This window comes from Maniola jurtina, chromosome 11 (genome assembly GCF_905333055.1).
Source record: "Maniola jurtina chromosome 11, ilManJurt1.1, whole genome shotgun sequence".
Lineage (NCBI taxonomy): Eukaryota > Metazoa > Arthropoda > Insecta > Lepidoptera > Nymphalidae > Maniola > Maniola jurtina.
Window position 1 is genome coordinate 11,897,010 of NC_060039.1, and position 16,196 is coordinate 11,913,205.

Genomic DNA, 16,196 nt, shown 5'->3' on the forward strand with positions numbered 1-16,196 from the left:
CTTTAGCATTAAGTAAAATGGACCTTAACTGCTTTGTTTTAAAGCTCTAGTTCGCCCATACATCTGTAGCCGGCGTTTGGAAACGTTGCGAAATGAAAATCGATGGTACTGAATTTTTTGACTTTGAATCATATTAATAAGACATTTAGGTCCATTTTGCTTTGACGTCATTGTGCTTCGACTCTAGGATTCTGTCAGCGTTTTGGTGAGATGTAAAATCTCATACTAAGCACACTAGTGACCATCGACTTAATAACCACTAGATATTCAATACATATACATTATAACAGACCTATTTAGTAGGCAAATTAGACTAAATAGTTGAATAAGCTTGTCAGTCTGCTTATTAAATAAAATATACCGTATTTATTCATATCGATATTCGATATATACAATATAACAGTACAAAAGTGTACTTTTACATCGGTAATCGGTTAGATGCGATAGAGAGCAGACTAAATAAATCTGTAAAATAGAAAACAGTAGGTATAAAGGAGTATAGTGAGTAAATTGGACGAAGAATAAATTGTGTATATTTTTTAATTTGTTACCCGTATAGTGGGCGAAAATCTTTATACGAATTTATCGTAGATTTAAGCACTAAACACACAGAAATCAAGGCAAGAGCGGTCCTGAGCGATTTAGAACCGGGATTTCTCAGATGGCTTTTGTATGAAATATATCTTTTTCTTACAGCATCTCTAATAGTAGTAATACGTTAGAACGTACGTAGAATTATATTGTATGAGTTTGCACATCTAGATAAGGTTATAATAAACACTATGACATGAAAATGGACCTAAACCACATTATTTTAAGGTTCAAATTCGTAAATACTAAATGTAACTTTGAAACAAGGGGATTTAGGCGATTTAGGTCCATTTTATACACACATGATTGGATTCTCGAAATCTATCAACGTTATCGAGATGCGCAAACCTGTACTAAGGATACTGGATGATACCCGCAGTAATTTATGATTAAGCCCTGGACCGTTTCCACCCCAACTTCCGTATTTTTTGTAAATATACAAGTAAAAGTAAAGATAGACTAAATCAACGACCACACCGGATGCAACTCCTTATGACATCTGGACGCTTGATTTTATACATATGGATTTAAAACATAGTACGAAATGTAATCCTATGCCCGTGATGTTCAATATCGTACAATATTTCACGCATAAGACTGTGTTCCTAGATCCTGACGTACGTATATTTTCTTTTGAATTCTGGCGTACTTTCAGTACGTGTAAATCCATTAGAAAACGTACGTTGCCTTTTTTGGGTCAAGTGTACGTTGCATACGTGGGACCAGTCTGTCTTTACCTTACATTGACTCAGTCTACCCAAGACCCACAATCACGCTCAAAAAGTATTCAAGAATGCTCAATGCATATTTTTTGGTCAGTTTTATTATTTTTGCGTGCAATTAAAACTGCTTACTGTAATGAAGTAACTTTAAAAGAATGAGTTTTTCAACAGCTTTCGAACGCTTTGTTGTACTTTTCTTAGCGATTGGTAGTCTTGGTTGTGCACTCATTCGTATTCGATTCGTATTTGTTTTCGTAAAAATACGGTTCCTAATGATCGCGACACAAAATTTACGTACGCTCGTGCACTAATTGGGTTCTTATTTATATGGGTCTGTCAAAATATGAATCAAATGAGGGCACAAGCGTATAATATACGTTTTGTATGACGGGCACAACGAATCGTATTTTTACAAAAACGAATACTAATTAAATCCGAATGAGTCCACAAACGCCCTAATGAGTCGATGCTTAAATCCGATAACGTACACGTCACAACGCTCAAGGTAAGTATTAAAAACTACGAAAACGAACTAAAGCTATGAGATTGCGGAGACGAGAGTCGGCGAAGGCCCCGCTTCGCTCCTTAGGAGGTAATATCACAGATTCCTAAAGGAAATTAACACTTGCGGCTCGCTGCCGCCGGGCGCGCTCGAGCGAGCGGCCTAGCCCTCCGGAGCGCCGCCGCACAGCCGCTCCAGCTCCAATAACTCCTGGAATAATAGGATTCATTGTTATCACACTAATATTATAAGGGCGAAAGTTTGTGTGCATGTGTGTATGTTTGTTACTCTTTCACGCAACAACTACTGGATGGATTTGGCTTAAATTTTGAATGGAGATAGATTACACCCTCGATTAACACATCGGCTACTTTTTATCCCGAAAAGATAAAGAGTTCCTCGGGATTCTTAAAAAAACTTTATTCACGCGAATATATAATTTTTTTTATTAAGATGCTGCTGCCCTCTTTTCGTGTACGTGCGCGCTAGCGTACGTACCTGATCGCGATGCAGCTGCAGCGCAGCACGCATGCGCTCGTGAGCACGCGCCAGCTGCTCGCGGCGCTGCGCGTGCTCCAGCTCTAACCGCGAACACTCCGCCACGCCGCGAACCACAGACTGTAACAGACAACACTAACATTTTAGAATTGCCGCTTTGCCATATGTTACTTCTCATGATATCATATTTCATGATATGCAGCATGCTAGGACTAAGTCAAAGATACTTAATTAAAAAAACGGGCAAGTGCGAATCGGACTCACACATTTCCGTTCCATAAAATTGTATAAGAAATACGTTTTAATCCCACACCTATTGTTCATAAAATATAGCGAAGTCCTGTGACATAAATAGGGCTGCGACAATGTTAAAAAAGCCATCATAATAATATCGATATTATTGATACTAAACTACAAATGTTGATTTTATTGTAACTATATTATGTTTTCATTAATAGGTACTTTACTATAATAATTCTTAACTATTATAATGAATTAAAACATAAGGGATAAAGGTCGCATGTATTTAATTAGGTAGTCGTGCACAACCGTAATCATCGACATTTAGGTTAAATGGACAAACACATTCAGTCGGGTAAAACGTACCTGCGAATGTATTTCTCTCTTTCTCCTCAGAATTTCGTCCTTATTAGTAGTTTTGGCTAATGCTTTGACGTCCTCCTTGCGCAGATTCGCCAGTTTGTTTAGCGTCTCTTTCTTCCGAACTTCCAGCGAATCCTAGAACCATAAATAACATACTATATTCACTATTCAGGTATAAACTCCTATGTATGTGCTAGTCCCCGCTAACTCAGGTTTTAACAAGTTCAGTCGAGATAATCGATAACAATTATAAACTTCGGCAGGGATCTATAAAATCTGCTGCTCGTTGCGCAGAATCTTCTCGAGCGCCGCATAGATCGTGTGATGGTAGCGCAGACGCAGCTCCCTCTCATCTGCCGCGGTGTTAGCGCCTGTCTCTTCTCCCGGAGTCGATGGTTGCTTCTTGACAAGAGTGTAACAGAATGTGCATCAGAATGGCCGTGTACTCACAGAGAGTGCCTTCATTTGCTGCTGCTGCTCGTTGCGCAGGATCTTCTCGAGCGCCGCATAGATCGTGTGTTGATAGCGCAGACGCAGCTTGCTCCTCCCTCTGCCTCTTCTACCAGGACCGATGGTTGCTCCTTGTCTAGAGTGTGACCTATCAGAATGGCCATGTACTCACAGAGAGCGCCTTCATTTGCTGTTGCTGCTCGTTGCGCAGAATCTTCTCGAGCGCCGCATAGATCGTGTGATGGTAGCGAAGACGCAGCTCCCTCTCATCTGCCGCGGTGTTAGCGCCTGTCTCTTCTCCCGGGACCGATGGTTCACTCCTTACAGCAAATAACATCAATTATTATTATTCCCGCTGCATATTTTAAGGAAATGTGTATAAAAAAATTTCATAGATCTATCTGGATGCTGCACTTACATGTTCCGCGTCGACAGCCTCTTCACAAAGAACTTGGCAGACACCGGCTTGGTCCGCGCGTTTTTCCGCCGCAGTGCATCCAACTTCCGCTCCAATTCCGCCCTCTTCTCTTTAACCACTTTGCTGCTCAACAATGTTTCCAGCGATTCATCTGGCTTCTCTTCAGTGGTTCCACCGTTGTATTTAGTTTCGACATCCTCTATAATTTAAAGTATTTGATAAGCAACGATAGTTTAACAACTATAAAGTATTGCCTACCACAAAAGTAGAAAATTTCTTGCTCTACAAATTTTGTAAGAAAAGCAAATCAGTCATTCGATAATTCGTGGCAAAGAAAATAAAAATTTCGAGATTTACAATTTTTTTCAAGATGGCGGCCGAAAGATATAATTTAAACAAATGCGGGGCATTCCTTAACAACTAACTACAATACTTTATTAATATACCTACTACTTGAATCGTGGATTTTTTTCAGATGGGGCACATCGGAATTTCAACAGATATAATATTCTACCCACTTACTTTGAGGCTCTTTTTCATTCGCTTCAGTGTTTTGTGTCTCCGCATCATTTTTTGTGTTCTCAGTCGCCATGCCAACATTTTTTGGACTGACATCCATACCACTAGATGGCCGATCCTAAAAAAGGACAATTGATTCTAGTTTTAAGCACTACACAATTTTCAAAATAGTACCAACATCAAAATTAATTAGGTAATTATCATGATTAACCAGCTGATGCTCGCAACTTTCAAGGGAGCTCTTAGATTTTCCGGAATAAAAAGTATCCTATATCTCCGAGATGCAAGTTGTCCTTGTATATTATTGGTTGAGCTGTGAAAAGGTAACAGACATGCAGACACACCTTCTTATTCATAGTATTAGTATGGATATGGAAGGTACGTAAAATTGAACTCACGCGTGGGCAAGTGGGCACAGGCGTGGGAAAAGGCACGCTGGGCTCGTCCGTGTCATCCGTCAACACAGCCAGTTGCTGTGTCCGCTTGTCCATCTCGCTCTGGTACTTGATTGGGTTTGCCAAAGCTTCCGCAAGCTCCGACAGCCGGTCTGGTACGTAGTCCTGTAAATATGATAATTATCATCACCATTATCATCAACACATTGCCATCCCACTACTGAGAACGTCCCTTTTCTGAATGAAAAAGATTAAGCACTCAGACTTTGGCGCTTTTGGAACCCTCATAGTTTTAGTTTTAAGTTAACGTAATTAACTATTACCATTACATCATTATTTGACAATCAGAAAGTGTACAATTTAAATAAATGACTTTGACTTTGACTAAACTGTAGTCCACCATGTTGGTCAAGTGCAGATTGGCGGACTTCATTCTCCTTTGAGAACATTATGGAAAACTCAGGCATGAAGGTTTCCTCTCAATGTTTTTCTCCACCGTTAAATATGACATTAGTGAAGCATAAATACATAGTGAGACGATGCTTGCCCTTGATGTTTCTAAATAATCTGAAATGGTTGGTGTATGCGATGAGATAAGGGTGCGATAATGTATAAAGTGATAGAAAATTACCCCTCTCAAATTTGAATAAAAAATTAATCTAATTTATATATATTACACTGATTGCATGCAAACATTTACGTTAGCGACAACAACTCAAGGGTGCATTTCGACTAAAACAGTGGGGAGCCGAAGGCAGACGTGTATGCATCGACTAATGTGACAAAAATCATATTTGTTTCTACACGTATGTTGAAGAAAAACGAGCATAACGCATCGATTTTTAGTTTTTTTTAATACTTGCTCGTTACTTGATACCTACAACATTAATTCACTATCAACAGTTCCTGAATCTCCATAATTTACACAGTTAGTAACCCTGGAGCATCAAGATTAAAAAGTTGGATCCAAAATTATTATTGTATTATTATTATTATATTATTATTAGCCTAGGTACCGTGATGCCATGAAGAAGCCAATCAGGGGTATGGGTTAAATAAAACTGCCATACTTTTTCCATGTTAATCCGCTTCTTAGGTTGAAATCTATAGAGCGCACTTTGACTTTGCTCAGACTTAAGACACTGTTAAAACGTAACAGTGTCTTAAGTCTGAGCAAAGTCAAAGTGCGCTCTATAGATCTCAGTCTTAGACTACATCATCACTTACCACCGGGTGAGATCGCTGTCAAGGATTAACTTGTAGGTATATTATGAATACAAATGGATCGTCATAAAATTCCGATCACTCTTATCACATACTACATTGAAGTGGTTAATGACAGAAAGCGGTGAATGGTTCAAGTCTTACAATGTAGAGCGGGTTCACCTTGACTTGCACGTGCAGCAGCAGGCTGGCGGACAGCGGCAGGCCCAGCTCGGTGCGCAGCCCCACGTGGCGGTAGCCGGGGCACAGGCCCAGCACGGGCAGCACGCGGTGCCCCAGCAGCCGACCACTCTCCTCGTGCGCCGCTATTCGGAGCATCGCCAGCTCAGGGAGCACTACCTATGGAGCGTCAACTAACTGTTATAACACATGGAAATGCAATAGAACTAGCCATATATATTTGACGACCTGTTTGTCCTGCCCTGTCTGTCCTGTCCTGTGATTTTGTCTGGTCCACCCTACCGGCAAAACCGTGCCGCCAAGCGATTTAGCGTTCCGGTACGATGCCGTGTAGAAACCATAGGAGTATGGGTTTTACGAAAACTGCTATATCCCTTCCAAATTAGCCCGATTCCATCTTAAATTGCATCATCACTTACCACCAGGTGAGGTTGCCGACAAGGGTTAACTTGTGTTAATAAAAAAACCCTGACGAACAGAACCGAACTAAAACTAGGACCCCTTATAGCTTTTCATCCAGTTCATCTATCATTCTGTCCTTGTTACAGCCATTTTACAAATAAACACTCCTTTCAAGTTGATTTCATCTATACACAAGGGTGGTATATTACAACTGTGAAAGTATGTCTTTCTGCTACCTTTTCACGGCCCATCCGTTTAAATTTTAAACATTTATTGCTTGCATCCTGAGACAGGCATAGTTTCTTTTTATTCCGGAAAATAAAAAAGTTCCCATGAAACGTTTATAAGCCCATCCTTTTAACCGCTTGCTCCCAAAGACGACATAAACTACTTCTTATTACGGAAAAATGAAGAATTCCCACGGAATTTTTAAAAACTGAAACCACGTGAACGAAGTCGCAGGCAACATCTAGTAAACAATAAGAAGATTCTGTCAAAGTAATAAACCCAGAATAAACGTTAGTGAAACAACTTCGTGAAACGCGATCATAGCTTTAATAGGCCGAGAGTAAACACTGAAACTGTCGACACAACAAAACGTAAACATTTGTAGCCGGCAACGAACTTCGCTAAAGTTTGGATGGAGAGCAACAGTGTGTACACTGCTCTCGATTTTATTAATAATAATAATTCGCCAACAAAGTATCCAAACAGTTGGTAGTATAAAAGTTTTCAAAGGAGAACAATAAGGGCTAGTTCGCACTGCGATAAAGCAATGTTTCTACTTGTACAATCCACCAATCAGATTGATATAATAGATGACGTGGAAAAATTATTACGTCATATTTAAAATCAGATTCTTCCTTTCCGTCCTGTTTAGGTGGAGACCGGACCTAAGATCGCCGGGTATTTTCATGGAAGCATATTTTCATCCTAAGCAGAGCGGACAGGAGAAATGCTCGTTCGACCAATCAGATTATTAATAGATCATGTGAAAAAAACATCTTTTAAGTCTGACTGTACACATCCCCTCTCTGCTCCGCTTAGGTGGAAACCGAGCTTTAAACTGAAAAGTGGTATTGATATTGATAGTGGTAAAGATTTATCAAATTTACTATTGGGCGAATCTATTCTTTATCTTATCTATTTCTTAGCTCTATAAACAGAAAGGGCGTAACAGCACTTTACTATTTGAAAGGAAGACCTAAACACAAAAACCGGTCAAGTGCGAGTCAGACTCGCGCACTGAGGGTCCCGTACTCGGGTATTTTTTCCAACATTTTGCACAATGTTCGGGTGGGCTCGGACGGATGGACGGACGGCCGGACGGACAGACAACAAAATTATCCTATAAGGAGTCCGTTTTTCCTTTTGACGTACGGAACTTTAAAAACCGTATATATGTATACCTAATACAAAAAAAGTTATCATCGATGAATCAGTTTCATCTTTTCTTCCTGTAAAATTGCATTATTGTAGATCCGACCTTTCAGCTTAATATCCTCAACATGTCGGGATTGGGGATCAACTGGTATGGCAAAAAGTGAAACGAAAGAATGTGACGATGAAAATCCCGTCAACGAATCATGCCCTTTTTTTTCTATAGAACAATAGAGTTAAGCAATAAATATGTTATTTATTAACTGAGAACGGGCATTAATTTCTTTTTTATGCTTATTTTCACACCGCTAACAAAAAAGTACCACGCATTTTTATTTCTGGAAAAGCACGTAGGACGTGCACCCGCAAACAGGAATCGGTGTTTTAATGACAAATATTTTGTCTTTCCGCGAAACAGAATAATACCGCGTGGTCGTTACGCATCGCAGACACCCGCAGAATAACAAACAAGAGAAACCTTTCATGTTGTTCGGAAAATAAAACTGAATAATACATATTTATTCAGTGAAATGAAAGAATTTACAGCACAATCAAATGTTTCACTGTCGAACTGATTTGTATATTTATATCCGTTGCACGATTAGATTCCTTCAATATCGAGATTTATTTTCATTTTAACTACACATTTTTTTTTTCTTCTCTCGTCTGGCTTTACACTGATTAGCCAATGTCAAGTTTGTAGTTATTCACAAGTAAGGGAAACTAAATGTATAAGTATGGACCTCGTCTGTGCCGGCGCCCGCCGACATACACGCGGCGCCCCTTTAGAGCGCTTCCCAGTCAGTTCCACCACCAATACCACCAGCAGAACACAAAAACCGGCCACTTCCCACAAAAAAACACTCCAAGATGCGCGCCAGCAAACGCCACCACAGACAAAGTCCAACTACACATTTTGTCTACGGGATTAAGTTTTGCTACAAAACACAAACTCTATAATACTTATTTGTGATACTTCGTTTTGTTCATTGAACTGAATTAGGACTAAAGGGCATTCCAAACAAGAGTTGCTCAGCCCGCCAAAAATGTTTGTTCGGAATGTATCATAAGTCAATGTTGGAATGGCTCATATTGGGATACATGGAGGTCATTGGTTTTGTCCCTTTAAATCAATGTTATTTTGTAAAACAACCTGACAATCTCTGTATAGGAGACATCCTTATAGTTACGAAAGCACAAAGACAAATAATATCAACATGGCTTCATTTTGGATTTCTTGTCAAAATATGGATGCAACTTTGAAGTGCTTTAAATAATGATCCAAATATGACTGAATTATATAAAAAACTCATTGAAAAAGATAGTTATTTTCTTGTGACTCACGTAATATTTTTTTATGAACCACACGATAAATATTCCAAAGATAATTTTAACTTTCAACAGTTTCTAAAAGAGTTCAGTATGTTCGAAGAGAAAGATTGCAGTGCTCAACTCGCTTCAAGTAACTTTGCACTCACAACAAGTCCCTGCATTTTGTTCGACCAACTTCGCGCATTACAGCGCAAAAAGCATTTCCAGGTAAGTACAGATACTAATTTTCTATTGAATTTTCGAAACATTATTCAAACTGCATTATGGAACATTAATATTACGAAAACGTCATTTAAATACGATTTAGCTATTCTGTGCGATTTTAATGTCACATAAAATATGTCGATGTACGAATATTTTACATACCTAATAATAAAATTTTCACTCATTTCATAGTCTGTTACGTCATAGAGAAAACTTTAATGCAAATTTCAAGTTTCTAGACCTGGCTTAGTAAAGAGGCGCGGCGTCTTTCTTGAACAACTCAAACTTTTATTTACTTAGGCATATCGCCGCGGTGAGTCCTACGAGTCTCCTTCGTTTTGTTTGCAGTATATCAATTTCAACCCTATATCAAACACATAAAGTTGAGTTTACGTTGTTATCAAAAAGACTCGCCTCCACTCCACTCTGTCTGTATTGTACAGTGTTCACGTTGGACTTAAGTCGTGTTGAAATTAGATAAGTCATATTGAAATACTCGATGATGCCTGACATCGTCCGCGTGGATTTATATTTAAAATCCCGCGGGAACATTAGATTTTTACGAGATTAAAAGTAGCCTATGTGTTATCCAAGGTATAAAGTATCTACATTCCAAATTTCAGCCAAATCCGTTTAGTAGTTTTTGCGTAGAGTAAGAAACATACAAACACACTCATACAAACTTTCGCTTTTATAATATTAAAGTGTGAAGTACCTTCTTGAATACAAACGGCTCATCTTCATAAACGGGGTTGATGCCGTTGCTCTGCACAACTTTCGTCCGGAACTTCTTCCGGACTGTGTCCGCCGGCAGTCCGAACATGTCCACCTCGACGTAGGTGCCTGTCCGCTTGTCCGTCAACAGTTGCCCGGACATCACGCTCACTGACAGCGACCCGGCGATGATGCCGTCTACTGTGCTCTCGGCAAATGGGTCCAGTCGGCGATCCTGGGATGAAATTGAAGAAAAGGGTTTGAACATTTTTCCATGGAACCTGGCAAACCTACAAGTCTGCCATATTGAAAAAAACTGATTTAGGCGGCCAATGATAAAACATGTGTCAATCGACGGAGTAAGACGTTACAATCAAAAAGCATTCGGTGATAAAATGTCGTAAGTCATATACTTTCTGAGATATTTGAGTTTAAAACCATAGAAAAATAAAAGATTACCTAATAATAATTAATTAACATAGCAAAGACGAAGCGCGGGGTCTTTGCAGAATTAAAGCAAGAAAATAACGCTTCGTTCTAGATCTGAAACTAAGATACCAATAAATCATTTTATCAATAATTTATTTCTTCAATAACCATGTCAGGCAGTAAATAACATCGTAAAATTATATTTTTGTTTTAGTAAGTTTTGTTTTGATTCAAATATCTCTATTATTTTAGGGCAAATAAGGCAACTTCGAGCGTAAATAAACTGAGAAAATACAATAGTGTAAAACGATTAAGCTGGAGTCATACTTTACTTAATATAATACTTTATAGGTATGATTAGTTTCGCAAGTATTAATGTTAATGCGTTTACTGGCGAGCAAATCGCAACGCAAAACCCGTGAACCATCCATGAATGGCGTTAAACACCCATCCACATTTTATTTTGGTTTTTTATTGGTGTTTTATTGGCTTTACTTTTACTTTTTGCTTAGACTAGTTTAATAGTTAAATGCATAATCTAAGCCTAAGGTTGGAATCTATAGACCGAACTTTGACTTTGCTTAGACTTAAGTTTCAGTTAAAACGAGACAGATTTATGGCAGCGGTATAACGCCGTCTCGTTTTAACAGTGGCTTAAGTCTGAGCAAAGTCAAAGTGGGGGTCTATAGATCTCAGGCTAAGACGCTCAGCGACACTCAGAGAGACGCAAGGTTAAAATTTTACCAGTGCCACAATTTTTTATATGAATCTTAAAAATAATTTTAGCAAATAAAGCGTTCATAAAAAGTAAAACATGAAGAAGTGACGGGAACAGTAACCAACCTTCCTCCTCATAAACTCAGGTTTGAGTAGATACCCGCAGCGACGGTTGTACTCGAAGGTGCCCAGGTTGAGCTGCATCGCCAGGTCCAGCGTCTGATAGTTCAGCGCCACCAGCTGGCAGCCCGCATTCCAGAACACCTGGAAATTGTGCTTCACTCAAACATCATCTACAATACGGATGATGACTACTAGTCAAATCAGCGACTTTTTATCAAATGTCAAAACGAAGAGAGCGTATGGCACACATTGATGGTATTTGACTTACGTTTTAGTTAAATCGATAATCTAAAACGTTCAGCAAACTTTTACGTGGTTAGGATGTAGATTTTACGAATTTCTGAAGACTCTATTTAATCATTCGTAAGAAATATTTTAGTTTTGATATTATAGGCATCATCCCAATTAGTGCCACTAAGTTTAACCTAACCAAACGGTCTCACAAGTTTTCATTATCAGTACGAGTATGAGCCTATAGGATCTGTTACACAACTTCCAGATAAACTTAATCTAACGAATAAAGACGTTATGACAGTTTTTGTATTGGGAATCTGTCAAAATGTCTTTATCCGTTAGATAAAGTTTATCTGGCGATTGTGAAACAAGCCTTTGAAAAGTTACTATTCCCAAACCTGTGGCATAAAGTTTGAGGAGTCGAACCGAGTCCCCGCGGGGTACACCCTCGACAGCTGGTGCTTGTTATAGTTCACGAACTCGATGGGCCGCTCCTTCAGCAGAGTGGTGGCTTGCTTCTCGTCGAACGATGACATCTCGTAGAAGCGGTTCTTCTCTGAAACAGACCGCTGCTTTCAAGGCTCCTGCACATTTTAAACGACTTAAAAAAATAGGTTCTCGATTCTCTCAATTCGACCGTATGTTTTTTTTTGTAAGTTTGTTACGCGATTCCTCCGCCAACTGTGAATTGATTTTGAATTGATTCTTTTTCCTTTGGTAGGTTATACCTACTTCAGAGGTGGTCCTATATTTTGGTGAAGATCTGACGAATATCTTCGGAGATGGAAAACGGAACTTCTCAACGGATAAGAGTAAATTGCTCCACTTCAAGTTTCTAAAAAAGATCTTTGTTGATGAACGTGCAGGTTTCCTCACGACATTTTCCTTCACCGTTAAAGCAAGTGACATTTAATTGCTTAAAATGCACCTAACTCCGAAAAATTAAGAGTGCGTGCCTGGAATCGAACCTACCAAATTATAGGTCGGTCGTATCCACTAAGGCTTTCACCGCTTTTAATACAATTATTACTCAGCATTAAAATAATGTCAATACTTGAAATGGTTTGTATCAAAACAATTTTCTTCGCGAATTAACAGCTAATTACTAAACACGATTTAAGAACTAATAGGTTTATTTACTGAAAATACGCAACAGCATTATAACTGTTCATTTTCAAAGCTCCACTTGACCTGGTTTCCAAGTCTCAGCAAAATACGATAATTAAATTAGACTCAAAGCAAACAATTTTTAAGAGCGATTTCTGCACAATTTAGAGACAAATTGGTGCCTTTTCTGGAGCAAGTTGTAGATAGACGCTAATGAATAATCTCATTGCTCGTGGGAATGCCAGATAAAAACGTTTTTTATTACGGTACTAGATGATGCCCGGGACTTCATCCGCGTGGATTTAGGGGTTTTTAAAAACCCTGTAGGAACACTTTGATTTTCTGCGTTTAAAAGTACTTAGCCTAGATCCGTTTCCGAGATACAAGCTAGCTCTCTACCAAACAGATGATGGAATTAGGTTTTTTTAAAAATCTCTTTGACTTGCCTCGCCGTCCTCCGCCTCGCCGTTACCCTCCTCGCTCGAGCTTTCCGACCCCGACGTCGACTCCTTGCCCCTTGAATGACGTACCAGCTACTTACAACCATGTGAACACGAGGCAGAGACTCACTTTCCGCGTTCTCGAAGGAGGAGAAGTGCACGGGCTGCACGTAGTTGACAAGCGCGGAGATCTCGGCCGCCGCGTGCGTCTCGCGCGCCTCCTCCGCCGCGCCGCCCTCCGCCTCGCCGCCGCCCTCCTCCTCGCTCGAGCTCTCGGACTCCGATGACGACGTCGAGTCCTTGGACCCTTGCCGCACCAGCTACGACCGACAATCCTCTATGTCAATAAGATTCTAGCTTTGTGAAAAGCTTGTTGAGGCTAGGGACAAATCTAAGGGCGGTTATAAACAAGCGTTTTTTCTGCGCTCCTTTTTGGCATACGCACGCTACATTTCAAGCTCAAATAAATCGAACGCGCGTGCATGTAATTTTTAAAATGTACTGTAAATAAAACTTCTGACTGATGCTATGCTAGAGATCAACGAACGCTGCGTAGATAGATGCCGCGGGGTCAATGGCACGTTGTTTGCACGCTATACATTGCGGGTTTGAAAAATACTAAATCACTAAAACTGTAAGGCAAATCGTTATTGGTAGGTATTGGATTGTGTTTAGGTAGTATAATAATAGCGCTAAGTTTTTGCTAGCACTCTAATAGTACCCTATATAGTAATCGAGCAGATCTTACCGATCCGTGCGCGACTTCGCCGTTGCCTTGAGGCACTTGTTCTAATTTCTCGCTCTCTTCATTGACAACGACTTCCTCCTTCTTGTGATGATGGTGATGTTTCTTTTTGTTCTTTATTATTATCTTGTTTTTGAGCATCGACGGTGGTGGCAGCTCCCCTCCTGTAGCAAGTAAATCTAAATATATAAAAGGAAAAGATGACTGACTGATTTATTTATCAACGCACAGCTCAAACAACTGAACGGATCAGGCTTTTTGGCATGCAGATTGCAACTATAGACCTCCAACGAAAAGACTTTTGAAAATGCTACCCCTAAGAGGATAAAATAGGGGTTCGGAATTTGTACAGACCACGTGGACGAAGTCACTAGATGCTAGTCTATCGTATTTGCAAAACGTGCATTTTATTATGTGCGAAAAAGAAGAGCACGTTTGATAATAATATCTGAACCGGAGCTGCGAATTGAAAGCTTCGAGTAATTACTGTAATGACTGGTTCACATTGCTCCGGTACCTAGCATTCCAGTCCAATGGTCTAATCTGGCGCTATATTTCTGGTGGAATAATATAAATAACACACAGTGAGCGCTGTGGTCTATAAGTAGGAAGTCCTGGGTTCGAGACCCGGCGGTGGCAATTTGGTAATTTATAATTTCCATATTGTCTCTGGTCTGGTCTGATGGGAGGCTTCGGCCGTGCCACCCTACTGGTAAAGCCGCCAAGCTATTTAGCGTACCAATCTGGTGTAGGTGTTTCCAAAATTTCGAAAGGGTGTACAATCTGCCAATCCGTACTTGGCCTATTGACTTGGTGGTTGACTATGGCTTAAGCCATTCTCACTCTGAAAGGAACCCCGTGATCAATAAAATAGGCCGGCGCGGCAATGCATTAAGTGATGAACTAGTATTGTCTAGAAGCTTAATAAAGTTCATTCCAGTTTCATGTGCACGGTAGGGTAGCAACTGTGTTACTCATTGGCCTATTAAATGACCTAATATACTCATATAGACTCCATCTAATGCATTCCAGCGATAAACGATCTAACTAGATACAGTGACTGGAATAATGTGAGGCGGGCATTAAAATGATTATAGGGTGTTTACGGTCCAATCCATATAGTGCAATTTATGGGGCAATGCGCAATGATCTACGGTCGGGTGGCGAAGAAAATGCATCGTCGGAAACATATCGTAGATAAGAGCTTGAACTTTTCCGTGATAACATTTCCACGTTCTAGTTAAATGAAATAACCGTTAAAAATATATATTTTATAACAAGCTTTCATCTATACCGTTCGACAGTCTTTTATGCCATTAGATGGTTAATGGTATATATAGTATATACGGCTCTCGTATTTGAAATATACGATCCATATATACGCCATTAAACTATGCCACTCTACACAGGTGGACATTTAATGTTTTTTGGTCGACCTTCATTTCCCTAGTTGCGAATATAATATGTAGGTACATATATTTTGTTAATTCGCTATTACTTGTACTCTAACCAAGATAAATCTAACAACGCCTCATATTGAAATCGATCAACCCATTTAGGTTACAGACTGCAACAAAAAATCTTTTTTCGATAACTAACGTCCGCGCAGAATATTTTGGATGATAAATATAATTGGCGCGCTGGCCGAAATTCGGCCGGGAGTAGGTAATCATTTTTTTTTTTTGAACTTAAATTATAGGTAGATAGACGGTTAATGAAATGTGTATTCGATATCGTTGCAAACCGTGTGAAAGGAAATGCACCAGCTGATACCAATTATATTTATCGGACGCCGATTCAATATTGTGTCGCGGAAAAATTTAAAAATATCGCCGTATTCGACGCCCGATATTGATATCTACGAATATTGCGATTGCCTGCAGTCACTGCACGAAACTGTAGGGCATTTATTTCTGCTTTATCCAGTGATATAAGTGTTCCGCTAGATGAGGCATTTCATAGTAACATGTTCCAACAAACATCGGTGGCCATACCACTGTTAATCCTAATCCGCCTTAGATGCGATCCGTTCTGCTGTTTTAGAAGTTATTATGCTCTATCACGCCCAGTGCGACAGACTCATGTATTCACTTTTGTAGTAGGTACTTCTGCTCGTGATACGTGATCACGTTAAAGTAGCATACGTATATTTTTTCTCGCAAAACATCCCTCGTGGGACTTAGGCTAGTCGCACATTGGCTAGCGACAGCGATTGAAGAAGAACGATCGGGAGGAAATGGCGGACTTTTTTGCGATTCTGAAGATAA

General features: G+C 39.7%; 1 protein-coding gene across 1 annotated transcript in view; it reads right to left on the reverse strand.

The window, feature by feature from the left end:
* Positions 1–369: 369 nt before the first annotated feature.
* The window catches only part of LOC123869438 (1-phosphatidylinositol 4,5-bisphosphate phosphodiesterase classes I and II), an 86,428-nt gene continuing 70,601 nt past the window's right edge, over positions 370–16,196 (reverse strand). The window contains exons 9-21 of the mRNA XM_045912360.1: positions 13,933–14,093; positions 13,315–13,504; positions 12,036–12,193; positions 11,407–11,544; positions 10,136–10,369; positions 6,085–6,261; positions 4,702–4,863; positions 4,307–4,421; positions 3,785–3,983; positions 3,539–3,686; positions 2,920–3,051; positions 2,314–2,433; positions 370–2,025 (exon numbers count right to left, since the gene is read on the reverse strand). Of these exons, the coding sequence (XP_045768316.1) occupies positions 1,978–2,025; positions 2,314–2,433; positions 2,920–3,051; positions 3,539–3,686; positions 3,785–3,983; positions 4,307–4,421; positions 4,702–4,863; positions 6,085–6,261; positions 10,136–10,369; positions 11,407–11,544; positions 12,036–12,193; positions 13,315–13,504; positions 13,933–14,093 (1,982 nt within the window). The 3' untranslated portion in view covers positions 370–1,977. The remainder of the gene's footprint in view (positions 2,026–2,313; positions 2,434–2,919; positions 3,052–3,538; positions 3,687–3,784; positions 3,984–4,306; positions 4,422–4,701; positions 4,864–6,084; positions 6,262–10,135; positions 10,370–11,406; positions 11,545–12,035; positions 12,194–13,314; positions 13,505–13,932; positions 14,094–16,196) is intronic.